General features: G+C 42.7%; 1 protein-coding gene across 2 annotated transcripts in view; it reads right to left on the bottom strand.

The window, feature by feature from the left end:
- The window catches only part of CSMD1 (CUB and Sushi multiple domains 1), a 1951187-nt gene that overhangs the window by 76019 nt on the left and 1848271 nt on the right, over nucleotides 1-26897 (bottom strand). For both annotated transcript variants that reach the window (XM_045086171.1, XM_045086170.1), the window contains 2 exons: nucleotides 25658-25843; nucleotides 6049-6243 (listed from right to left, as the gene is read on the bottom strand). In XM_045086171.1, the coding sequence (XP_044942106.1) occupies nucleotides 6049-6243; nucleotides 25658-25843 (381 nt within the window). The remainder of the gene's footprint in view (nucleotides 1-6048; nucleotides 6244-25657; nucleotides 25844-26897) is intronic.

Genomic DNA, 26897 nt, shown 5'->3' with positions numbered 1-26897 from the left:
ACACTCACTCACACACACACTCACACACACACTCTTACACACACTCACACACACACACTCACTCTCACACACACTCACTCTTTCACACACTCTCACACACTCACACTCTCACACACACACTCTCACACTCACACACTCACTCACTCACACACACACTCACACACACACACTCACACACACACACACACACTCACACACAGTCTGTCAAACACCCCAGGTAAGGCCTCATTTCCACGTTCTTCTCTCCCTCCAGTTTTCAAAATGAACCGTTTCCTTCTCCCTTTCCATTAAAGACATATTCACGCCCCCAGTCTAAAGCCCGGCCTCTGAGCTGTCAGAGCGCGAATCGCACACAGAGGGGGACCCGCTGGAGAGCCCCGCCTGCCCGCACTCTGCCCCAACATGCCGTCCATGCGGGGTCCCCTCACTTTCCCAGGAATGACAAGCCACCTGTCTCCCCTTCCCCCAGCAGGGAAGCCTCCTTCCCCCGGACTTCAGTCCCAAGAGTACCTTCATATCGAAATCCCCAACTCTGGAAAAAAAAACCCTATTGTGACACGAGGTTTTCATGCCTGCCAGGCCGGCAGTGCCATCAGAACTATGGCTATTATTAGTGAGGGGGCAAAGAGCGTAAGGTCAAGAGAAGGGACTGCCAACGATGTTCTCTCTGGAAGAGGCCTACACACAGAGAAGGACGGCAGACACAGGAGGTGGCGTGCATACGTATGGGGGGCTGCTTGTCACGCAGAAAGGTCAAAGGATACATGATCCTTTGTGCGTGTGCGAAGGCAGGCTTGTAGGCCACAGTCTGAGGTCATTGTATTCGGCCTGGAGAAAGGAAGCCAAGAAGCCTGGCTCGGAGTGAAAACATTCCCACATGCCGGCCCTGCTCCTGGGCTCAAGCGCGCCCCGAGAGTTCTTTAATGCCACTCAGACAAGTACTTGTGAGTCCGTGATCGGAAAATTCAACTTCAGGCTGCTCTGAATGGTCGACGTCCGCTCCTTCAAGGAAGGGAGGGAGAACGTTCCTTCTGCAGTTTCCTAGGACAGACGGAGCAGGCGGATGGACACATACTCCCTTGTGCTTGCTGTGTGTGTGAACCCGCTGGTAATGGAGGGGGCAGAGGCCAATAACGAATTTATTTTAGAAACGTAATGATCACCCAGGTGCACCCCCAGTTACAAATGGGAGGTTATCAAAGACCCACCCGCCTACGTCCTCATTTGATCCGGGTCTAATTTAACTCTAAATTAGCACTTAGGAAGGAGCCACAGTCCAGAGTCCAGGCTGTGTTTTCTGAATATCTATAATATGATGAACTCCCAGTGTAAGGCTCTCTGCGAGTTACATGTAAAATTAAGAATGCAAAGATGGTTTCTTCCTGTTTTACAGATTTCTGTGATAAATGTTTTTCTTTCTTTTCTTGGATAATTTTTAATTTTTTTTTACTTTTTTTTTTAAGATTTTATTTATTTGACAGAGAGAGAGAGAGATCACAAGTAGGCAGAGAGGCAGGCAGAGAGAGAGAGGGGAGGAAGCAGGCTCCCCGCTGAGCAGAGAGAGACCCGATGCGGCACTCGATTCCAGGACCCTGAGATGAACTGAGCCGAAGGCAGCGGCTTAACCCAGTGAGCCACCCAGGCGCCCTATTATTTTTACTTTTTAAAGCAATAAGTCAAACAAAGAAGTGCAACAAGAAGAAGTCAATAGCCTCCCACTTGGATGTAGTCCTTGTGCTAGGGAGCTACACGACAGTCTGGAGAGGGGACTTGAATCTGGTGATCTTGTCTCTTTAGGGGTAACCACTGGAAGTTGGTTCTCCTGAAAGAGAGTGACTGCAAAGCTCAAAGTTTCAAGGTGGAACTAGGTCTCCTGTTCTTTTCACCTGGGTTTGGTCTCAGGTAGCCTGGAGTTACGATAACACAGCCCCTTCAAAAAGTGGTGACTAAGCACTGCTTTTGTACTCAATACAGATATTCTTAGAAGGTAGTCAAGGATCACTCCTTCATCTGGAGCTAATTGGGCAAGCAAAAGAGGACATCTCCAAGTCCTTAAGCAAGAGGATAACTGAAACAGTTAGGTCCAGGTGATCTTGTGGACAGCAACATTCTAAGATGGACCTCAGACCAACAACATCACACATAAATACAATGTTAGCTCCTTAGTTACAGCAGAGATTAGAAAAACGACACCCTTGGAAATTCTCTTGGTTTAGTTCTATTAGGATGTAGAGAGTGACTTGGTATTTCTTTTGTGACCATGCTACTTCAGAATGGCAAATCGGCCTTACAAATGTGTCATTTTAAATTAATTTTAAGTCAGAACTTAAGCAGCATTTGAACTTCTTTTTTTTTTTTTTTTAAAGATTTTATTTATTTATTTGTCAGAGTGAGCACAGGCAGACAGAGTGGCAGGCAGAGGCAGATGGAGAAGCAGGCTCCCGCTGGGCAAGGAGCCAGATGTGGGACTCGATCCCAAGACACTGGGATCATGACCTGAGCTGAAGGCAGTGGCTTAACCAACTGAGCCACCCAGGGGTCCCGCAGCATTTGAACTTCTTGGGGCTTATCAAGCACTTACTTAGTTGCAAAGTATTCTACTACCAGGATTCATATCGGGTTTTCTGAGTGTATGTTGGCAAGGCAGGGAAACAGGAGATAAACGTAACTCACACGTGTTTTAAATATAAAATAGAATTAAAAGGTATTATGCCAAGAATGAACTAAAATATACCTTTACTTTTATTTTTCATAGAACCAAGAAAATATTACGTACATGTCAAGACTCTAAATTTTTTCCTTTATTTTTGATAATAGTCATTACTATTTATAGAAATATGGTACATGGTAAGGTGTAATTGTATCATTGTTATTTTAAATAAATGAACAATGATGCTTTCCATGTAAATTTGAATGAACTAATATAAACACATTAAAATAATTCTTGATTTGAATTTATGTTAAAAATTTTACAAAGGTGTTTGGGGTCTGATGGGAAGCACAGTTCAAAGATGGTACCCTGAGATTTCTGCTTCCTGATGTAAAATCCTCTCCCCCTTGATGTAGGCACAACCATGATGACGTTGTGAATGTCTTCTCTGAGCTAATCAACATGGGATTTTCTGTGGGGACTGACCCAGTCGAGGATCCCTTAAAGGAACGGAGGCCTTCCTGGAGCCAGAGATTTGAATCACAGGAGGGCCTGGAGGGATGGGCAGTGCATTGGACAGAGCTACACATGGCCCCCTGGAGCTGAGGGCATTTCCCAGGCCAGAATCAGCAACAGTGTGAGGACTCAGCTGTAAATTGCATGGACAGGAATTCCATCAACAAACAAGTGTGGCCCATCTTCCCCCAGTTCTGGCTCCAAATAAGAGCAGCCAACACCTTGATCTCAACCTTCAGCAGAAGACCCAGAAACTGTGACACAACAAGTCTGTGTTGTTTTACATTGTGTTTGTAATGATTCCATGGCAACAGAGGATGAAGAGAGGCCCCCAACAACGTTTACCATTATGAGGTGCTTGGGATGAAGGCTCTTGAAAACCACTAGTGTCGAAGAGGCTGGGGTATATATCCCATAGAGGTCTATAGAATGATGCTGTTGATGGAGTTTCTAGGGTTGTGTTCTCTGGAATCACTTCCAAAATATTTCAACCAAAGAGAGAATTGGGGAGGGGGAGGGGAAGACTATTGAGATTTCAGATCACACCCCAATTTGAACACAATGTTGGCACTGTGATATCTCACTGAAACATCAATGTTTTGGCAAAGAGAAGAACATCTTTGATCACCTCTTTGGGTAGGGTAAAACTTTAAAAAAAAATCAGTAGAGATAGAAATTAATTTAAAATATCCATATCAAGTATTTTTGGTGGGAAGAAAACAAAAAACTTTCAGTTTGGTTACAAAAATGATGATAGGCTTGGTGTCAGCTTTCCCTACCCACCAATGACATGAACAACACGATGCATACCCTTGGGCACACAAGTGGTCTCTAACACCATTATCCACCAAAAGGGCTCCTTGGAGAATGGCTGATTCCATGCTTAGGCAAGGAAAAAAAATCAGGATGAGCATGAAACATCCTATCTTTATGCAAGAACGGGACAACTTCAAAGACATCAGAAGGACAAGATGGAGTCCAGTAGAAGGGACTCACTCTGGACACACTGCGATGATGTGATCTAGTAACCTTGATAAAAGATAAATCAAATAAATAAATAAAATGAAAACACACACAAATAGCAAGCAATGACTTCATGGACTCTACTGACTCTGGACAAGGTCACATGATCATGATGACACTCAAGAGAGACAAGTCACAAAGTACGGTACAACCACTCATGACAAGCAAGGCCAGTCAATGCACAGCTGACGGTGTATGAGATCCATCCACGTGCTGAGTCAGCGGGAGATGTCCCCGCATACACGGATTTCTGAGTGCTGATCCTGGACCAGACTCAGTGTTAGAATCACCAGACTGAAGTCCATTAGAGTCAGGAGGACAGATTTCCTAGGATTTCAGAAGGATGGAGACAAAAATACAATTTGTGGATGGTAGAATCCCAGTGCTGCTTTCCACCCCCCAAAAAGGAGGTGGAAACTTGCTGCCAAGGAGTTTGGTTCAACAATCAGGAAAGCCTGGTCTTGTAAACACTGTTCTAAACATGAGTCTCCTTCAGTGTTGGTTCTCCTAGAATGGAGATCTGAGCCTTTAATGTAAAGTGTAGGGCGTAGCAAAGACACAGCAGACACCATCCTACCCCGGTGCCCCAGACAGCGAGAGAGACCAGCCAAAACTACACTGACTGTTGCATTGGCAGAAGCCCTGCCCTGCATGTGCTCCCCACTCCCAGGAAGTTCACTGGTGCCTATTTTTAACACTGATTCTGGCTTAAAACTGACAGAAAGGTTGTTGTCTAGAAAAGTCTGAGATAGGCCAAAGGTAGAGGCTCCCAAATCGTTCTCCTCCACTCTCCTTGATGACCTTAAGGACTGAGCCTCTGAATCACGATGCTTTGAAGGGGGTTAGGGGTGTGTATGTGGAAAGGAGGGGATCCGCTAACTCAGATGGGGGGAAACCCAGGGGAAATGCACGAGGAGCCCAGGAAGCAGGTAATGAGTCAAACCAGGACCTTGTGAGAATGACAAGGGAACCATGAGTAATTTACGTGGAAAACAGGCTTCTGGCAGGGCTGTCTGGGCACCTGGGGTACTGTCCACCTTGACTCCGAGTGAGCTTGTGAAGTTCACTAACCCTCCCTAATTTACCTTCATGTTCTTGGTGAAGAGCTTAATATGTGTTTAATTGCCATTGGTTCTATTAAAGTTGAATTAGAATGGCCATGTCAAAGACCGCAAAGCATTAATTCTTCTGTCCTTTTTGTTTTTATGCTGGTTTATTCTTGCAAAGCTGTGTGTTTTATACATTTGACACTGGTCTAACTATTTGGTTTGTGCATGGTAATTCCCTGTGAACAACTTGCTAACGACTCTGTGTTAAACATATCAGAATCACATAGTGCTCTGAACAACATGAATATTGTCTTATTTCTCTATGTATTCATTTTTATTATGAAACCCACTCAAAAGCTTAACCGCTTATCTTGTACCTTTGAGAATAATAATCGTCCTTTTCAAGACAGTCATTATTTAAGCATACAATATCTTCAGCATAAATACTATTTCCCACGCTCCTAATTAGGTTTGACTAGTCAGTGCATGGAATAAGAGATATCTTTCTAAACATAGGCCTGGATTTGTTTTTGAGCTGATTTGAAATATCTGAATATTCTATTATTTTACATATATAAAGTGCGATCATTAATTAGAAAAAGACAACATTCAACATTTTATCCAGCAGTCATATGTTTTAAGCATGTCACAAGAAAATCCATATTCATCACTATAATGACAGGAAATACCATTTGGTTATATTATTAATCTATAGACTCGATCACTTACAGGGGTGGGTTAAAGGTGGCTGCCAGTGACATCAATCATTCAGAATGGCTGCGCCATCTGGGAAGGGCACCCGTCACTCACCTCGACATCTGGGCCTCTCTTCCCCGATGCTCCAAGTTCCGTTCGCTTGGCACTGCACCAGCCTCTGGCTCTCCAGGAAATACCCAGGGCTGCAGCTGAGGACTACCTGAGCTCCATACTCATTCAGGGATCCCGAAACCAGTCTCCAGGTGACGTGATCCGAGAGCTGAGCCTCAATGCTGGGACAAGTTACCGCTAGAAGAGAAACATAACAACACCATTTTTTTCTCAAAGGATCAGATCCTGTTTGTTTTTAATGTTAAGGCCCTTCTATATGAAACTGATCTTCCTGTGCAAAACAAAACCCATTATCTACTATTTCAGGTACTTTGCTTCACCACCCACATGGTCACAGCAGGACGATCGTGCATATAAAATACACTTGACAGCCTCCAGGGCAGGGCCACGGGTGACCTTGCAGTGACATTGTGATGGAAAGGGGGAAAATCACCCACACAACGTTGCATAGTTCATTTGGATGGAAAATCTGCATCAGGTAAACGAGCACATGCATAGAAGAATCTTGCATATAATTTGTCTCCATTTCCTCTGAGGAATTTGGAATAGAGTGGAGTAATTGAAAACCAGCTTGGACACAAGTTATCAGAAAAGCAGGTGTCCTCATGCCCTTCCTCCTTATCAAACACATCTATATTTTACATATATATACACCTATATTTTATACACCTATATACACCTATATTTTATACACCTATATACACCTATATTTTATATATATATATATTTTTACATATATACATACGTGTGTGTGTGTGTGTGTTATTGGATTTATATGCACACTGCATTAATACTGGGCAGACAAATGTTCAATATATCTCAGAGAAGACAATCTTTTCCTGCTTTTAGGAGAAAGTCTAGAATTACAGTAACTACTTCATAAAGAGCAGTAGCTACGAATATGACAACAGTGATGCTATCAGGAAAGGTGGTAGCTTCCCATTCTGGAGTGGGCTTCAAAGGATCTGCAGAGATGCTGAAATATATGCAAAAGTTAATGTATGTGAGTATATATATTTTCTGAAAGGTACAATAATATTTCAAATGAATTTTACGAAGTTGGGACCCCACTTCCTCAAATATGAATACCTATCACAGTAAATCACCTTCAGAATTGACCCCAGAGATTAATTTGTTGAGCCTGGATGAGGCAGCTAGAATAACCATAGCTTTTTCAAAATGATACTAATAAATAATTTTACTTATTTAAAAGCAAATTAAATTGAAAAGTAAATTCTGTACAAGTTTAATATAATTTAATTAGGCATATTCAAATGTTACAAAAATCTCATCAAATCTTCTATCAGTAATTTACTAATACTATGTGCAAATAAACTGAAAAAAAGGACTTTCTGATATTGTTATGATAATGTTTCAATGAGGTTTAAAAAGTGAAAAGGACTTGCTAATTAAAAAGTAACCCTAGATTTATTTCCCTTAAATATCTATAAATAAAATGATTATCTAAAATTTATATGCATTCAAAAATGGCTATTCCAAAGTCCTACATGTATGACTTGAAATCATAAAAATACTAGAAGAAAGGACAGGCAATAATTTTTTTGACATTGGCTGTGGAAACATTTTCCTAGATATGACTTCTTCGGCAAGAGAAGCAAAAGCAAAATTAAACTATCGGGACTGCACCAAAATAAAAAAGCTTCTGCACAGCAGAGGAAACCATCCACAAGATAGAAAGGCAATCTCCTGAACACAAGAATATATTTGCAGATGATACACCCAATAAGGCTTTAATATCTAAACCATATAAAGCACTTATATGACCAAACACCAAATAACACAATTAAAAAATGGGCAGAGGATCTGAATAGACACTTTTCCAATGAAAATTATAGAGGGCCGACAGACACCTGAAAAGAGACTCGACATCACTTACTAGCAGGGAAGTACAACTCGAAACCACAAGGAGATACCATGTCACACCTGCCAGAATAGAAACACTCATGAAACAACAAATGTCGGTCAGGCGGTCAAAGAAAGGGACCCTCGCACACCGTTGATAGGAATGCAGACTGCAGCCGCTGTGATAGACAGCATGGGGTTTCCTCAAAAAATTAATAGAATTACCTTTTGCTCCAGTAATTCCACTACTGGCTGTTAACCCAAAGAAAACAAAAATACTAATTTGAAAAGATGCAGGCTCCCTTACATCTGTTGCAGAATTATTTACTATAGCTAAGAATCTGGAAGCAGCCTAAGTACCCATGGAAAGATGAATGAACAAGGGTGTGGGGTATGTACACACACACACACACACATACACACACACACAAACACAGGAATATTACTGAGCCATAAAAAAAGAATAAAACGTTGTCATTTGCAGTGACACGGAAGGAGCTAGAGAGCACGATGCTAAGTGAAATGCGTCTGTCCGAGGAAGAGGCCACCGGATCCCGTGCATATGTGGGATTTAAGAAACAAAACAAATGACCAACAAGAACCACAAGAGGCAGACTCTTGCACATAGAAGCCAAGCGGGTGGTCGGCAGAGGGAGGTGGGTGGGAGATGGGGGGATGGGTGAGGGGTTAAGAGCACATTTACTGTGATAAGCACTGAGTAAGGAACAGAGATGTGGAATCACTGTATTGTACACCTGAAACTAATATAACACTGTATGTTCCTTGTAACTGAATAAGAAAACAACAGAACTTGCATGGATATTCAAGCATTTTACCTAATGATACAAGCAAAACTTTTCTCTAACTGGGATACCTTTAGAATTCCAGGCAAGATGACGATTTTTGAAAAGTCTCCGGTGCCTTTAACCTTGCCAATCCATAACTCGGCTTTAATCCCACTGCTGTTTCAAATAAAATTCATTTCATTTCACCAAGGGTAATTCTAAAATGAACCTGGCCATTTTCAGTCGCTTGGACTAACTTTTCCAAGCTCTACTTCTCCCAGGAAGGATGCGACGCGGGCGTGCCCAGGGGAATCGGTCATTTTTGGAGCTAGTACTACCTACAGTGGGGATCTCCACATTCTGGATGATTACCTCTCCCTTTGTGAAAATGCTACTTGCTTTGCTTTGTAATTATCCGACTCTGGTTTAATTGTTCGCTTGGATCTCTTCCCCCCTGGTAGGCCACAAGCTCTTTCACTGTAAACACTATGTCTTGCCCCCTTTTTTCTCGAGCATTCTCCCTGCCCTTAAACAGGTGCTGGTGACGTATTTATACCTGCTTGCGTGCGTGTGCAACTGCTTTGGAAAACAATGTACTAAGAAGATGCAGCAGAAAAACAAACAAAACAAAACAAAACAAAAAACAAACAAAACCCCCCAAAAGTGGAGGTGAGAAGTGGAGCAAGGGGTGGGGGCTGGGAAGCGGAGGAAAGAGAGAGGGAGACTGGAATAGGTATTTAATGTGGAGGTTCGCCCGTCCTTCTGTACTCCAAAGAGGGGGCAGGGGAAGGTTCTTGGAAACCGTCGCCATTGTGATTCTGTTCAATGTTTTCCAAGATGCTCTGAGGGAGCAGGAGTAGCCCGTGTGTGAGTGTGAGCGAGTGAGGACACGGTCTGGGGGCTGCAATCCCAAGGCAGATAAACCACGTTGGTGTGAGAGCACAGTTTCCTCCAGGCAGGGGGAAGAGGCCGCTGGACAGTCTGTTCTGAGTGCACGTCGGCATCCACGAGCAAAGCACACCCGCTGCCCCAGGCACCAGGGAGCCCTGAGCAGGTGCGGCCAGTCAAGTGTTGGGGAGAGGGCGCCCCAGGAGGCTGTGCCCACAGGAGCCTCGGCCCGCTGGCAGGGCAAACGGCAATCCTGTGCCTGAGTTCGGGGCCTGCACAAGGAAACAGGATGCTCTGCGGGCCCCAAATACCGCTTCCATTCTCCCCGTGGTGTTTCTGTGAATTGAGCCGCCCCCGTCGCCCAGGTCGCAAACCTGACTCTGGTTTCCTCAGTTCTTCTCCCAAACCTCCCTGGAAGGGACAGATCTGCTGACGCTTCCGCATGCCACCCTGTCTCCTGCCAAAGCTCACCCCCCCCCTTCCACGTGGCCACAAGCAAGCTCTTACTTTTGGTGTAAAACTCTACCTGTGTGCCTTTCAAGGAATTAAAAATATGTATGTATTTCTCTTTGCACTTTTTCATTAAAGACCTAAAAGTTGTCCTTGTAAGTTTAAATAATTGACAGCTTATGACAAGCGAATTATGGTAACGACTTATACCTCAAGTAAAAACAAAAACAAAAAACAAAAACACTTTTCCTCAGATCCAAGACAATTAAAAAAAACAACAATTTGATACTTTCAAATGTTCATTTTTATAGAATATATGTCTACCCCCAAATTTATTTCATTCTGTATTCCCTTGAATTGTCCTATTCCATAGTCCCCACAGAAACACATTCTAATGTGATCTTAGGTTTGAAAGCTTTATAACTAGTCCCGTCATATTTAACAACAGCAAAGTTCTGTTGTCATTCTATTAATAATACATAATTGATTACATTAAAGATATAATAATTTTTATGACTATTTTAAAAGAAGAAAGTGGCATTTCATTGACAATATGCTCCGCTATTCATTTTGACATTTAGGACAAATTACTGAGCCTTGTTGACTTATGCATTACTGATCTTTAGAAAGAGACAAACTTTACTTTCAATTTTATTGCTAATTATTACTTTTTACAAGTGTTTTGTTATAACTATTTTATTCCTGTTAAGAAAACTTGGCATAAATCAGAAGGTAAAGGAAACAGGTTCTCAGCGCTTTCTCTCCCAATGCTTCACCCTCCTCTCTGGCTGTAACACCAGATACCGGCATCACCAGAAACCAACGGATAGAAAACTCCTTAAATGCCACTGGAAACAAAAAGCCGGAAGCCACTAGACTTCCACAAAGGAAGCCCCTCATTTCCCTGCACTCGAGCCAGCGAGCCAGCGTTCTGTGTTTTCACCCCCGTTTGCTGCTTGGACGGTTTTTAGTCTGTTTGCTTATTTGTCCTTATTATTGTCATTCCGATTGGTGGTTTCTTTCTGCTCCTTAGGCTTCCAGGTAAATTTGTATGGAAACACCCAGATAGAAAATGCACAAATTAGTATTGCACAGTTCAATGGGTTTTTACATTGTAAACACCCCTCATGTGATCGGTGCCAACCTAAAGAATCCGAACGTTAGCTGCACCCAAGAAGCTCACCCGGGCCCCCATCAGCACCACCTGCCCAGGCTTCAGGGACAGGAGGGATGTCATCCGAGCTCGAAGGACAGACACGTGCCCTCTAACCTACACAACCTTTGCTCAGGTCCTTGGATAAGCATTCACACCTGCTACTGAGTCTTCTCTCAAACAATGTATCGGCTCCCCAAGTTCATTAGCAACATATTAGCCCACCAGTTGCTTCACGTTCTTGTCAACGCCGGGTCTGCAGTCTTTTGCATTCTAGAAACCTGTAGTCCCCATGTGGGAGGTTAGTGTCGGCTAACAGAGCCTCTGCATTCTTCTCACTGAAGTTCAAAAAACTGTGTTTCAAACACATCCTTCAAGTATCTTCGCCCTTCCTGGATTTGCCTTGACCAGGCTTGTAAACACGTGATTTGAGAGACGGAATATAAAAATTTAATGGGGCCCCATGTATCTTCTTTTTCCTTTGGCGCCGGGAATCCACGTGTCGTTTTGACGTCCTTCCCTAAGCCAAGCTCATGCAGGGGGGACAACAGGATCCACGAGGCTGCAGTTTTACAGAAGCTTTAGGTCTGACCTTTCTCACTTACGCCTGTGACCACCTTGCATCAATTTTGTCCACGCCGAGTGCAGGGGCTCAAAATTCGTCTTCTCCATACGTGTTTCCAGTGAGCCACTCGCTCCCAAACCCACCTTCTCCCGCATTGTGCCTTTGCTGGAATTCAACCCCGTGTGTCCTGGACTCTGCATTCTCTGCGCCAGCTCTGGTTGTGCTCCCCTGTCCGGTACCTCCCTGGCTTAATTCCTGTGCCTGCACGATGACCAGACAGCGGGAGCTCTAAGACTATTCCACATGACCTCTGCTCCGCGTGTGGACACAGGAGAAAGTGCAGCGCGCACAGCAGGGCTGCGCTGATGAGTGCAGTTCGGGGAACCCCTGGGAGGTGGGCCTTGAACCTCCAGAAAAGGGGCGGAAGGGAAATAGAGTGGGCGGCATGCAGCGAGTGTGGACGTGGCTGTTGCTGGACGATGAGACCGCACAAGGCTTTGCCTCCTTCTGTCACTTCTTCTGTGGGCCCCAGGCTGCCCACACAGGAGCCACGCCAGAGAAAAGCCCATCACCTGATCGGGGGATTTAGGACTACGAGCCTGATGGCCATAAGAGTACGTTTATTTAAGAAAAATAAGTAAATTTTAGTGAAAAATAGGCTGGAAAAAAAATGAAAGCTGAAAGTCGTTTTTTTGTTTGTTTGTTTTAGAAAAAAAAAAACCCTCAAAAGAGTTAAACTAAGAGCCTGTGAAAGAATACGCTGTATTTTGGTACAAAAATACATGCTTACACACAGATGTGTCACACACACATGCATATATACTGATATAAGCTATGCATGTACACAATATTTGTCGTGTAAATATGACACACACTGTGCAGTTAAATAAGTCAATGAGTAATTATTTAACAAGGGGTCACTTAGAAAAACAATGTTTTTGCTGTATTCTTAATTTTTCATTTCTTCCCACGACATCCCAAGCTGGCGGGTAAAAGAGGAAGGAGAACCAAGCGCGAGCTCCGGGAGGACCAAGCGCGAGCTCCGGGAGGACCAAGCGCGAGCTCCGGGAGGACCAAGCGCGAGCTCCGGGAGGACCAAGCGCGAGCTCCGGGAGGACCAAGCGCGAGCTCCGGGAGGACCAAGCGCGAGCTCCGGGAGGACCAAGCGCGAGCTCCGGGAGGACCAAGCGCGAGCTCCGGGAGGAAGGCAGACGCACGCCGCGCGAGGACAGGCGCACGCAATGACGCGCGCCACGGGATGTTTTGCTCCATGCGGATGTTCCATTCTGGGACAGTAGGTGCAACAGAAGAATGGGGTAAGTGGGACTGAGTATCTGCGGGACGGCAGAGTCAGGGGAGCCGAGCTAAGGGCCGAGCAAGGAGCCCAGGAAGGAGGAGGAGCGTGCGGAAGCCCCCGAGGTCAGATGCTGGGGTTTTCCACTCTGGCCGCCGGCCGGCCCCGGTCAGAAGCCAGCCAGGCGGGGAACGGGGGTCTCTCCTAAGACTTACAAAGACAACGTGGAGTTATAGTCACAGGCCAACACAGAGCACTGGGAATGCCACTGCGCTGAGAGTCTGAAAGAAAACGCTGCATTCTCCCTTTGGAGCCTCTCAGACTGGAACTCACTGGGGTTTGGTCCAGGCCCTGCCCGTGCTCCCCGATTACCCGCAGCCACAGACGGCTGCGACGGACGGCCGCCGCTTCTGCAGACTCGCATCCATGTCGTGTTTTCCACAAAGTCCCTTTCCCGTGGTAGATGGAATCGTATACACAACCTCACACTCAGCTGACCCTTGCACCAGCACTGCCACCAGGACAATGTGTTTTCGCTGTGATAAGGCAGTCAGCTCAGGCTCACCCAAAGCAGGCCAGAATCTTCACCGCTGTCCTGCCTTTTCTCTGACCCGGTCATTTCTTCCACTTCTAGGAACAACGCAAGCACGTTGCGTTTACTCCACATGACTAGAACAAGTGATGCCGCACATGGTCTTCAGAATTAAGTCAATGAGGACTCTGGGCACACTAGCCTATGAATGTTGTATAAATAATAACATAATTTAAAAAAAAAAAGTTTTAAAAGGCTAGTTCATCTGGAAAATGTAGCGAGAGAAAGCATCCTCTTTACATAAATCTTATAAATCAGTTTTTATGACAATTTTAAGTGAATAAGTTGCCAGGTCTACTTTAGGGAAATTAAATATTTTCAATAAATAAAGGCTTAAAAAATAAATTTAAAAATGTAGATTTGGCTGGGTGATATAAAGTACACAGTCTGCCAGTTGACCTTATATTTTTTCCTTTATAAAAGAGGAAATATGGGGGCGCCTGGGTAGCTCAGTCGGTGCAGCATCTGCCTTTGGCTCAGGTCATGATCCTGGGGTCCTGGGCTCGAGTCCCGCTTTGGGCTCCTCGCTGGCATGAAGTCTGCTTCTCCCTCTTCCACTCCCCCTTCTCATGCTCTATCTCACTCTATCAAATAAATAAATAAAAATCTTCAAAATAGGAAATACAGATTCTCTTCTGTCACCTTAAAGAAAACAACTCTCATGGAACCATTTTCTGGTATTTCGACAAGTTCCAGAGAACATGTGTTCCCAACCATTCCCAAGTATTTGACACAGTTCATAGCATTAAGTGTTGATGAGCTTGACAAAGTAAAAATCCCAGAATGATACTTCTCAGATCAGCTCAGCTGAAAGTGCAGACCATGCAAAGCTCCTGTGCACAAAAAGGGGAAACACATTTCTCTATCTTGTGAACATTTCAGCGACAACACAAAATGTTTTGCATTGTACTGGAGAAATCCTAGCTTTTACTCTTACCATGAGTGATTCTGATTTAGGATAGACTCACTCAGCCAGTGGCAAAGCAGGAAGACTAACAGGTGCTTTTGTTTAAGATATTCAGACAATGACAGTATTCCACTATAAATAAAAGCCCTTCAGCCTCCCCCCCCCCTCATAAATTACAGACACGTATCATAAATCTTCTGGAATATTCCAATCAGCCCCTGCTTGTCAGGATGCAATTGTGATTTCTCACTTAACAACAGATTCTCCCCCATCATACTCAATGCGGCTAAGTGCTTCTTATTACCAAGTTCAGTTCAAGCACATTTAATTAGATTTGTAAAATTACAATTCGATGCCATTGGAGTAAAATGATTTAAGCAGCCTCATAATGTTCTTCCTACTCACAACTTAAGTGAGCTTTCAGCATGTCAGCAACGATCTGGACTCTCTGGACAGGGGAGGGAGAAGTTGGTTTCTGTTCTGGAGCATTAGAAACTGAAGAACACGCCTGCTTTGGTGTAGGTAAATAATGAATATAGGGTCCTCGGGGGAAGCACCGTACAGGGGCAATGGAAATGCGTTCCACACCCTCCAGTTTCAACATCGCGTGGTAGGAAGCCCCTTGACAAAGACTGGATTGAGAGTATGGGACTCTTAAGGAAATAACTTGGTTTTGGATTTTCGTTATATCAGATTTTAACCAAATGCTTAGTGTGTGTTATTTAGAATAAGAGTGGTGAGGGACGCCTGCGTGGCTCAGTCAGTTAAGCATTGCCTTGCGCTCAAGTCGTGATCCAGGGTCCTGGGATCAAGTCCCACATCGGGCTCTCTGCTCAGGGGGGGGTCCCCTTCTCTCTCCCCCCTACCCTCCCCCTGCTTGTGTTCTTGCTCTCTCTCAATCAATAAATAAATCTTTAAAAATAGAATAAGAGTAGCAAATTAATAAAGAGCAAAATCATGGAGTTTTAAAAGCAAACTTCTAGCAGGTAATTTATGGGTCACCTGAGAGCAATCAACTTTTCACCCTCAGACCAAAAACGTCCAAACACTTCAGAGCCCCTACCCACCCCCTCTCCAAGGTTCCTGACTAAATCTGAAACCTCTGAACATTCCTATATTCTGACCCTGAAATTGCTGGACTTCTCATTTTGTTGACTACTGCCTTTTTCAGTTATGAACTTCATCCAAAAGCCTCTTGAGATCAGACATTTTCTGTCCCGGTCTTCTTGTGATTTTGCTGCTATGTTAGTCCTAATAAATATATCTTAGTCAAGTCGAACCCTAGAGCATTTACATAACTGACTGTAGCTATGCCAAAAAACTAATATTCCAACTCTACTGTAGCGTAAACACCTTCCAGGAAATCTGTTCTCAATAAGAAAACAAGACCAGTGTTGGATTGACTTAATCCATGTAGTGATAATAGGAAATATGCTTCAGAATTTTTTTGTAATTCTATAATCTAGGTTTGCCAGTAGAGCTATTTTTTCAATTACTGAATGGCTTATTTTTAATTATACTAAATGAGTCTAAGCCACCCCCTGGACAGGATGAAATGGTGCTGCTAATCTAAGTGAAGATTAAAAGTACAAAATCTCGGTGTTTCACAATGTCATTGACTGCACTTCCAACAAAGGAATCCACAACACTGATGTCACCGTTTTATTAGCCCCACTTTCTAAGGTCATGGTTTCAGTAGGCACCGACAGTCAACACTGAGCCAGCTACTAGTAAGTTCCTATAATTAGGAACATCTTTAGAGTTTTTGGGGAAAGAAAATTGCTTGCTCAAAAATATTTAATGCATTTGCTTAAATATTCTTTCCCATTTCCCCTAGTGAAAACTGCCTCCTTGCATTGTTTGAAATAAGAGTCTAACAATGTCTCCTGGGTAATTGTAGGTTATGATGAATGTGACCCTAAATCTTAAAATTATTGTATATATAGCACAGTTAGTGCCATGAGAGCAGGGCCAGGACCCTGCCCAAAGACCCCTGAGCTCTATTATGGAGATAAACAGTACAAACTAGGAATTGGTGTCTATGCCCGTGGTCATTCAACTAATGTAAGCCACGAGGAAATGCTGTATGAATGGCTGAAGATCCCTACTTTATTGGTCAGATCCTCAACCATTAATGCTCTGGATACAGGCTGGCAGAGACCTGAAGGAGAAGATAAAAGAAGAGTGGGCAGCCATGGATGCTTCCAGAGCGTTGGTGGCACTTTGCTGTTGAAAGGATGAGGAAGGCGCCTGGGAAGCTCGTGTGTAAGAAGGCATGGCCAGTGGGAGTAAAGGGTCAGCTACGTCCTCTGACTCTGGCACTATGATGATGTCAGTACGGAACAAATTGTGATGTCAGTACAATAAAGGTGGCACGCACATGCTTTCCTTCCATGAAGACTCCACACACAAAGGATCACGTGTTACATCATGACCACACTTGAGAAGGGGCTCAACTCGAAAACTTGAGACCTGAAAACTGCCTTCTAGCAATGTTTAAATTGTTTCTAAATTCTTATAATTCAACGCATAATATTGCACATGGCATCTGGTTACATTCTTCTTTAAAAAACTTCAGTACGGGTGACAGATGAATGGAAACATTATTTTTGGTTGGTACGTGATTAAACATTCAGAAGAACCAGCATCACATCATTTTGTGGGGAGATTTAGTTAAAGAACTCAGAGAGCTAGGGATCTGTGTTATGCTTCCAATCTTCCCAGACTTTAGGTTTAGAATCATCATAGGAAAGTTAAAAAGTCCATATACCTATATTTAGTAAAATTAATAAACTTCATCATTCAATGGAATAGAATAGAATATTAGTTATGTACAGAATATGCAGAATGACCTTTAAAGTGTTGTGTTCAATACATTAATTCCTAAATAAATATATATATATATATATGTGTGTGTGTGTGTGTGTGTGTGTGTGTGTATAACACACATGCACAAATTCAATGTTTCAGGATTATTTTGCATTTCAATAAGTGCATGCTCTCTCTGTGCGTGAACCAGGTGTAGAAGCATTTTAGAGCAAGACACAAGGAACAGAGCCCTGGTCAGCAGAGAGCAGCCTGCTTGGCCGGGCACACACCTCAGGCTACTTGGCTGGGAAAAGACTCAACTATCCAGCCTGAAAGAGTGGAAACCTCTCCTGCTCATGAGGCGCTCTGGTTACACGGCAGCAATTAAAAAAGAGTCATACACTTCCATTGACCATCTCCACAGGGCGGAATCTACTGTATTTCAAGACTGGTGGCAGGAATTAATTTTATTTAATCCTGACCAAAGTCTCTTGAGGTTGAGACAACCATCAATATGACTGCAGAGAGTTGCTGATGATAAATCAAGTTTCAGAGATTTAAGGATTTCCTGTCTTTGGATTTCCTGTCTTAACATAGATGGTAAACAGATGTAGGTATTTATATATTAAATTTGTATTTAAAAAGAATCTTAACACTAAATATTTTAGACAACAATTATGAAATAAAAATGGTTATTTTTAACTTCTCAAAACTAAATAGAAATTAAAAGAAATATATGAAAGTTATGAATTAAAATGTACTAGAGATGAAACAGAGTCAGGGGTGTATGCAAGTTATTTATGCCTCAATAAATTGGTTTAGTTCTAAAAAAAAAAACCAGTCATAAAAACAAAAACAAAAACAAACAGTGTCTTCACACCTTGTCTGACAGGGGCCGTGAGAATCCTCCGACAAGTCATTATAAAGATGCAGCCATGAGCCAAACGGACAGACGCACCTTCTGTGCAGTGTTTATGTCTCTTAAAGATGAAACAATAGTAACTCACATAGCCCAGTTCCTAGGAAAGATAAATGACCTGCACAAAGCAAGACCCAGATTTACCACTGAGCATTAAAGGACAAATTTTTCTTTCTCATGTTTACCAAGGAGCCAAGGGGAACCTGTTCACAACTCTAGTTAAAAGACAAAAAGCTGGACTAAGTCATGTCCAATCTTTGCAAATAAAAGAAGCAGAAAAATCATAGAGTAAAACCCAGCTTGTTCTAAAGAAAAGGACTGAATCTAATCTGAAATGATATCTGAACTCCAGCAGAGCATCAAGATCTCAGAACATGTTCAGCCACAGGGTCAAGGGCGCACGGCCTGCCGTGCAGCCTGAAAACGTTTCATCCCAGCAGAAGGTGCCGTAGCTGAGGTGGGCACTACTTGATGGCCGCCGGGAAGAGGCTTTGCAGGCGGGCCGTGGTGCCTCCTCGTCTTGCACAGAGCTGCACAACCCGCCCCACAAAGCAATGCGTCCCGACATCGAGGAGCAGAAACCAGCCAAGCTTCTAGTAGACGTTTCTCAACTGTGTGTAGGCTCACCCGACACATCAGAACCCTGCCAGACGGACTCCCATGCACCTGCCGGCTCTGTTCCCCTGCAGCAGACCCGGGCCCAAACAGGGCGGGCTCGACGTGGGACAGTGCAGCACTACGGGGCGCTGCAGGGGAGTCTGGCTCTGATCCGACCTCCTGGTCTGGCCATCTTTCCGAATCTGGTAACAAACACACTTGGAAGACAAGGATAGATTTATACCTCCCAACTCACACATAGACATTTCCTTTGCTTTTCCTTTTAGCTTTGTATGTATTTTTTAAATACATATGCACACAAAGGTTATGTATTTAGATCAGGTGGGAACTGGACTGTTCTTCATCAAGTTTGCTAAGATCGTAACCAAAGTTCCCTTGTAAATGCACAGTGTAGGCAGGACAGGCTCTTCATGGCAGCCACACGTGCATACCCAGCCCGGCGACAAGCATGGAAGGGCCTATGCCAGACGGACGCCCTCACCCTCAGTCCCGACTCCGCCAAGGTCCAACTGTGCAACCCTGGGGAGGTTTCCACTTCTCAGGGTCCCCAGTTGCCATCTGCGTGATGGGGATAATAATAGTGCCTCAAATGTCTGTTAAATTTAGGACTCAAAGATCGAAAGCATATCAAATGTTTATGACAGTGCCTGACACACAGTGGAAACTCAATGATGCCAGACAGAGAACTGATTACACAACACAGGGCTTCAGGGACATGATTTAGGATACCACGATGTTATCAAGGTGTAATATGTGAAGTATAACATGCATTCTACTCTGAAAATGAGGGTAACCAATAGAGACAACATGTAAGCAATTTTTAGTCCATTTTTTAAGGGACTAAGTGGATAAATATACATCCCCCAAAACATTTTATATAAAATATTATTTTATATTTATGAGCATTACAGATATATATATATACATTTATTTAATATAAATATATACATATAAAATAGGCACATATATTACATACCTCTATTTTTAAGTGTGTGATACACATGCATGAATACACATGCTTGCATTTTGCATGTACATACAGGTGTGTATTTTTTTATAATTTTTTACACAAGTGTATATTTGATTATATGTGCATATATAGTTATAAAATGGATTATATACAGATGGATGTATTTACCTACATATATGCTGATGCATACCCAGATAACTAGCCAAGTAACTAGATAATTTGTTTATATCTAATCTTAGTTTTTCTATGTTTGAGCTATTTATAGGTCATATAAAGCTATTTGGTATGGCTTTAACTTATTGTTCCTTTCCCAAAACACACAGGCATTGCATTTGATCAGGTAACATGCTCATAGTGCCTGTAGGTCTGCATAGTAGGTCTCTGACAAATTATCCATGATGAAATTGCTTCATTGACTAACACCAGTGGTTAACAAAAGAAAACCTATACACTAGGACTAGGACTTCAAATTCATTTCTCCTTAGAAGGCAGTTTTAATGGTTTTGCTTTCTCCTAAATGCAGAGTATATTATGCACGCCTATTCATCATTCCGCCAAACTGTTAAACCCACACATTAATACCAAGAGCCTCCCTCATTCTATTATGCCACTGGCATGAATCATATCTTCAATGATCCAAATTCAGTCTCAGTAAATAATTAAAATGAAAAGAAATGAGCCTCAGGCACTTGCCTGGGAGATCTGCCTGATCGGGAGATGTGCAAACGGAAAAAGTGATTTATTACAGCCTTCCTTTCAGTAAACCTGTGGGCCACACCAACCCATTTTATTTACCATTTACATTTACTGTGTATCAAAGCAGAAGTGTTTCCTTTCTCCGTAGAGTCCGGGTAGTGATCTACATGCCACTGCAGACAACAAAGAAACAAAATCCTGTCATGTCAACAAAGTACACAGAGGAACTGGCCTGGGGGAAATTCGCATTTCAGAGCTCCATAGCAACCAAATTTTTCTGACCTGGAGACAAACTTTTATGCTTACTCTGTGCAATTTCTTTAATTTAAATTAAGTGAAGTAAACACCACACCACCAAGGTTAAATAGGTTTTCCAGTCTCGGAATACCAAAGAACTTAAACAAAATATCTAGGTCTCCCTTTTGTGAAATCTAATGGAGAATAAGGAGACAAGAAATACTTGAAAGTTTCAATTAATATTTAGAAAATCTGGGGCTGATTTTCCATTTTATTACAAAAACTCTGTGTATTGTCTGTGTCCCCAGACAGGTTCTGGGAGTGTCACACAATTGCTGTGCTTTCAAAATGCCCAAAGCATCCCTACCTACCCATCACTGTCACCATATAGCTTTGCCTGGGGCAGCAGGGGACCTCCAACAGGGCAGTTTCGGTGCAATGAAATGCTTGCCTCAGTGTTTTTATAAAGACCAATCACGTTTACCTGGTTGCAAATTGCAGACATGGGCTATCTCAGTTATTATTATTATTTTTTAATCAGTAAGATAAGGAAAGCACTAGTTTCTCTGCAGGATCGTTATTGTAGCTGAATGATGTAGCACAGGCACATGTGACATGGAAAGCTATATCGTGCCTCTTTTCCTCCTAATCTGACATAGTTGGCTCTTTATGTTGGAGTTTTATGATGGTGACTTGTTCAGTGCCAAATAGAAACCACTTGCACTGGCATTCTCCATTGGAGGCCAAGCTGTAAAGCAGGGTTAAAAATCCAGGTGTGCATAATTGCTTAACCCAATGAGGTATGGCCTTAACACTTAAATATGGCTCATACAGAAAAAAGAGTTTGGCTTGTACAGAAGGCATTCTGTCCAGCATGTGTTCAGGATGAAATAATTCAACACTACAGTGACACACTAACAGTTCTTGCTCTTTGTTTCAATCTGAAGTAACAGCCTTTCATTAATCCAAAGATAACGTTTTATTGTTTAAAATAAAATGCCATAAAAACACCACTGAGACTATATGTGATCCCCAATAAGCTGGATTATCTTTCTGAAAAATGATGGCTTTAAAGCCTTCCCTATAGCTTTACAAATCATGGAAGTATCTGTGTTCATCAGGGCATTTTTAGTAAAATCAATTATGTCCCTAGAAATATTGACAACCAAAAAGAAGATTGATTTTGTAGGAAAATGGGAAATATTTTTTCAATTAAGTTTCTAAATTTTTGCATTCATTTAAAAACATTCTGAAAAAAAGTGTCATTTTGTATTCTGTTTTAACCAAATAAAAACAAAAGTGAGAAGTCACTGTGATACTGGCAAAAAAAGAAAAAAAAAGACACATAGATGGAGCAGGAAATTAAATCTCCCAAACACATAGTAAATTGATCTTTGGCAAAGGAGCACATCTAGACTTTCAATAAATAGTGTTGGAACAACCAGAAATCCTCACACCAAGATGAAGATAGGCGCAGACCTTACACCTGCCCCCAAAATTACTCTGAAATGGATCAAGACCCAAATGTGAAGTAGAAAACTCCTAGAAGGTAACACAAGGGATAATCTAAGTGATCCTTTATTGGGGAAATAACTCTTTAAGGACAACACCAAAGGCATGTTCCATGAAAGAATGAATTGATAACCTGTACTCCATTAAAACTGAAAACTCCTGCTCTCAAAGACACCATCATGAGAATGAGAAGACAGAAAGAGACCCTCAAGAGGATGAGAAGACAATCCAGAGCCTGGGAAGAGACACTTGGAGAAAGCATCTCTGTTAAAGAACTGGTAGCCAGAGTTTTCAAAGAACTCTTACAGCTCAACAATAAAGCAAACATCTTGATTAAAAGCAAGCAAAAGCCCTACATATAAACCTTACCCAAGAAGGTAGACCAATGACAAATAGACACATGAAGACATGGTTCCCAGCATATGCCACCAGGGAAATGCAGGTTAGCACAACAAGGAGATGCCCCTACACGCATATTTGACAGCGAACGTCCAGGACACTGATAAGACTGAAGGCTGATGACGGTATGGAGCACAGGCACTCTCGCCCATTGTTGGGGGGAGGGTGTAAAACGGCACAGCCAGTTTGGAAAACTCAACATACTCTTACCATATGACCCAACAATCACACTTCTTGGTATTTATTCAACAGAGTTGAAAATTTGTGTCCACAGAAAACCTGCACCCGAATGTTTCATACCAGCTTTATTCATAAGAGCCTACACTTGGAAGCAAGCAAGCTCTCCTCCAGTTGGGGGAATGGATACACTGTGGTCCACCCAGACAACAAAATATTGTGCACCAAAAAGAAATAAGCCATTAAGCCATGGAAAGACATAGAGGAACCCTCAATGCATGTCACTAAGTGAAAAGAACTATTCTGAAAAGGTACATAGTGTATGATTCTAACTATAGGACTTTCTGGACGAGGCAAAACTATGGAGACAGGGAAAAAGATTAATGGTTACAAGGTATTGGGGGGAGGGGAGTGGGGTAACAGATAACAGGCAGAGGAGGAAGATTTTTAGGGCACCGGAAATAGAAGTAGACACTGTAATGGTTGATATACATATTTACCCATCTGCCCAAACCCACAGAATGTATGACGCCCCGAGTGAACCCTTCTGTAAGCCAAGCTTTGGGTGATAACGGGGTATCATCACTTGTAAAACTGAGCCTCTCCACTTGTTGGGGGGCTGGTGCCAATGGGAAGGACGGAGTAACGGGAGGTCTCTGTCCTTCCGGCTCATTTGTCCTATATGCCTAGGGTTGTTCTAAGAGACAAAGTCTATTTTTAAAAAAGGATGTAAGAATAAAAATTGCACTTACGTCATTTACACAGTTACCTTGTCACTTATCCTATCTTTCTCAGATGCTATACAAATTTTAAATGGCTTTCCCTTTAAGACCTAGCGCATACCTGACATTTTAAGCATAGCGCCCAGAGCACTTAAAACAAAAACACTGACGCCTGCTTTCCATCCAAGACTAGTTGACTCAGGATCTCTGAGAGTCAGATCTGGACACTAGTAATGATTCCACACATGATTTTATGTGTAACCAGAGCGCCAAACCACGGCGTTAGGAAAAGGGCACAGGATTAAGAACTAGAGAGAATGGAATTCAACCCAAATTCTGCCAACAAGTGGCTTTCACTTCATCGGGAAGGTGGTGTGTGTCCTCCTTCTAGAGCTGTCAGGAGATTAAGAGATAAATTGTTTGAAACATATGGCCCGAGGTAGACACCTTACATTGACCAGGACTATTCATAACAACCTCAAGGCTGTGTGCAAAGTGAGCGGTGTCTTAAATGCCTACAAAATTGTTTTCATTATAAAGAGCCAAAACATACAATGTTATTGACATCTGTGGGGTTAGGCTCTCATTTTGAGAGAAAAAATTTATCTAGGATCGAACTTAAAAACCTACCAATATATCTTGTTATTCTAGTTTCCTATATTATTTTTAATTATAATAAAATAGTTCTTTATTAAATAAAAAAGTGAGAAATATTTCTATTGTCTCAACAGTGTCCCACTGTTGAGAGGCCTCACTGCCTCTCAGGAAAAGCAATGGTTATCTGCAAAATTAAAAAAAAAATAGATGAAAATGATGACAAAATACAAGAACTATGGAGAGAAGTCAACCATGTTCTGTAAACACTTATGTGCTCATAGCTAAGCAGTTCAAATAATTTTAACATAACCAAAACGCTACACATAAAAAGAGGTCAATAAACTAGTTTTATAACTATTTTTATAAGACCATGTGGAAACACTTTTCAAATATCATAAGAGCAAAAATACTGTTTATGCAGAAATATATAGCTTTCAATTTTTAGAAATTAAATAGATTACTTCCAGTTTGAAGCTAGTTTTAAAATAGATACAAAGATATTTTGGTGCACATTTTGTATGCATTTATGTGTGTGTGTGTCAACTTTTGCTCTCTTTGGCTCTGCATTATGGAGTTTATTATTATTTTTTAAGACTAGAGTATAAGCACGAGCCCAAACTTCTGATCCTTTTAAGAATACTATAATATACCTTAAAGAACTTTCCAGAAAACTTGCTCTTCAAAATCAGGGCGCCTGGGTGGCTCAGTGGGTTGAGCCGCTGCCTTCGGCTCAGGTCGTGATCTCAGGGTCCTGGGATCGAGTCCCATATCGGGCTCTCTGCTCAGTGGGGAGCCTGCTTCCTCCTCTCTCTCTCTGTCTGCCTCTCTGCCTACTTGTGATCTCTCTCTATCAAATAAATAAATAAAATCTTTAAAAAAAAAAAAATCAGCGACTCATTTACTGAACACCCATGTATTACGTAGAGTAGCTGATACACTAAGAAGCAAAGCACTGCTTTAACCTCAAGGAATTTATAAAGAGTTGGGAGGTGGATAGGAAACTCATGTTGAGTTATGTCTTAATATTTTGCATAGGATACTACGCCAAGCTATATGTCTCAATCTCCTCTCGAAGTCATCTAACCAAACTGAAAGTGACAGCATGGCCAAGGTTTGCTGCATAAATCATAGGGTCTAGATCCTGATGGAACCGACGTGATTCTATCTGACCAATTTTCAAGAAGGCTGAGCTTCTCTTATATGTTTGCAGCATTTTCTGGGGAATAGACTGGTTTTATTTTTTTTATCTTATTGTTTCTATATCCATTTATTCTTAGCTATTTCAAATTTAGACTGGCTCTAATATCACCACAATGCAAGAGACCAGGGCCTCACTTGCTATAGAAGAGGGTCTCTGTACTTCGTAATCTGGAGCTCTCACCCATGAATCTCACTCCAAATTAAATCTGCCAGGATATGCAAAGGCCCTGGACACTCACGTTTACACATGGGAGGCTTCCCTGTGTTGTTCCATAATCCGTCTTCCCGACACACAGCGACCGCTTGCTGGCCAGCTTCCAGCTGAAAGCCCTCGTTACATTCATAGGTCACTTTACTGTCCAACGTGAACTCGTTGCCCGTAAATGAGCCATTTCCTGGGGACTCGGGGATTCCACAGGACACAGCTGGAAAGAAATGGCAGAAACACAGTTATTCTTACAAGATGTTATGACACTTCGTTGCTCCATTGCTATGGTTCATGGCCAGTGCATAGAAGAGCAGAGAGAGATTTCTATTTCTCATGTGTGGGATAAGTGGACACATTTTCAATGTTTTAAGGATCTTGAGGGTTGATGAGAAGCCTTGGAAAAGTGCTCAGAATAGAGCGTCTGCGTGATCAGGATCCCGGAAGGGAAGTCTGACTGCTGTGAAACCGCTGAAACACACGGAGGTGTTTTCTCGGACGGCCACGCTCAGGATGCCAAAGGGTCGTGCTTTCTGCTTCATCTGATACTGCAAAGCAAGGAAGGAACAGCATCTCTACCATCGCAAAATCGACCGCGGCCTCGGTGCGGAGATCTCTCAGGAATCCGAACGGAAGCCGACGTCTAAGCTCCCCGTGCGGGCTCCTCCCTCCCCCCACGACTGCTCTTCCTTGAAGCCCCAGCGTTTCTAATCAGACGCAGATCACTGAGCCAAGATCGTCGATGCATCTACAAGCACAGTATGTGCTATTTTATGAGTTACCTGTCAGAGCACAAGCCCTTGCGGAGGAAGGAGGAGGAGGAGGAGGAGGAGGAGGAGCAGGGGAAGGCACGCAGGGCAGAGACCACAGCGCCACGCAGGCTGCTCTCAGGTGAGGCCAGGCGAGGGAGAGGGAGGAGGGAAGCGACAGGAAGGTGGCGGGAGAGGTCAGGGTAAACACCGCCTTCAATAACCTAGCTCCGATCCAGACTCTGCTACTATGAGATATAAGGAAACAGAACACAACAAACCGACATAAAATACATCTCAAGGAAGTTGCAGTACAGAAAACAGTAAGAAGGACCACGAGACGGAGCGTCACTCCCCACGACACAAACCGAGTCCGGCTGTCCTTGTCAAAGAGAACTTTTCCAGTAACTAGACAACTGGCCTCCGGGTATGCGATCGATATTTAACATATTATTCATCACGTGGATTCTAAGTTTGAGTCATTTAAAATGTTTCCACATTATTCTAATAAAAAAAAACACATGT

The sequence above is a fragment of the Mustela putorius genome, unplaced genomic scaffold (assembly GCF_011764305.1).
Source record: "Mustela putorius furo isolate JIRA1106 unplaced genomic scaffold, ASM1176430v1.1 tig00000905_pilon_pilon_pilon, whole genome shotgun sequence".
NCBI classification, from domain to species: domain Eukaryota; kingdom Metazoa; phylum Chordata; class Mammalia; order Carnivora; family Mustelidae; genus Mustela; species Mustela putorius.
The sequence above is the reverse complement of the archived record's forward strand: the minus strand, read 5'-3'. Positions and strand labels throughout refer to the sequence as shown.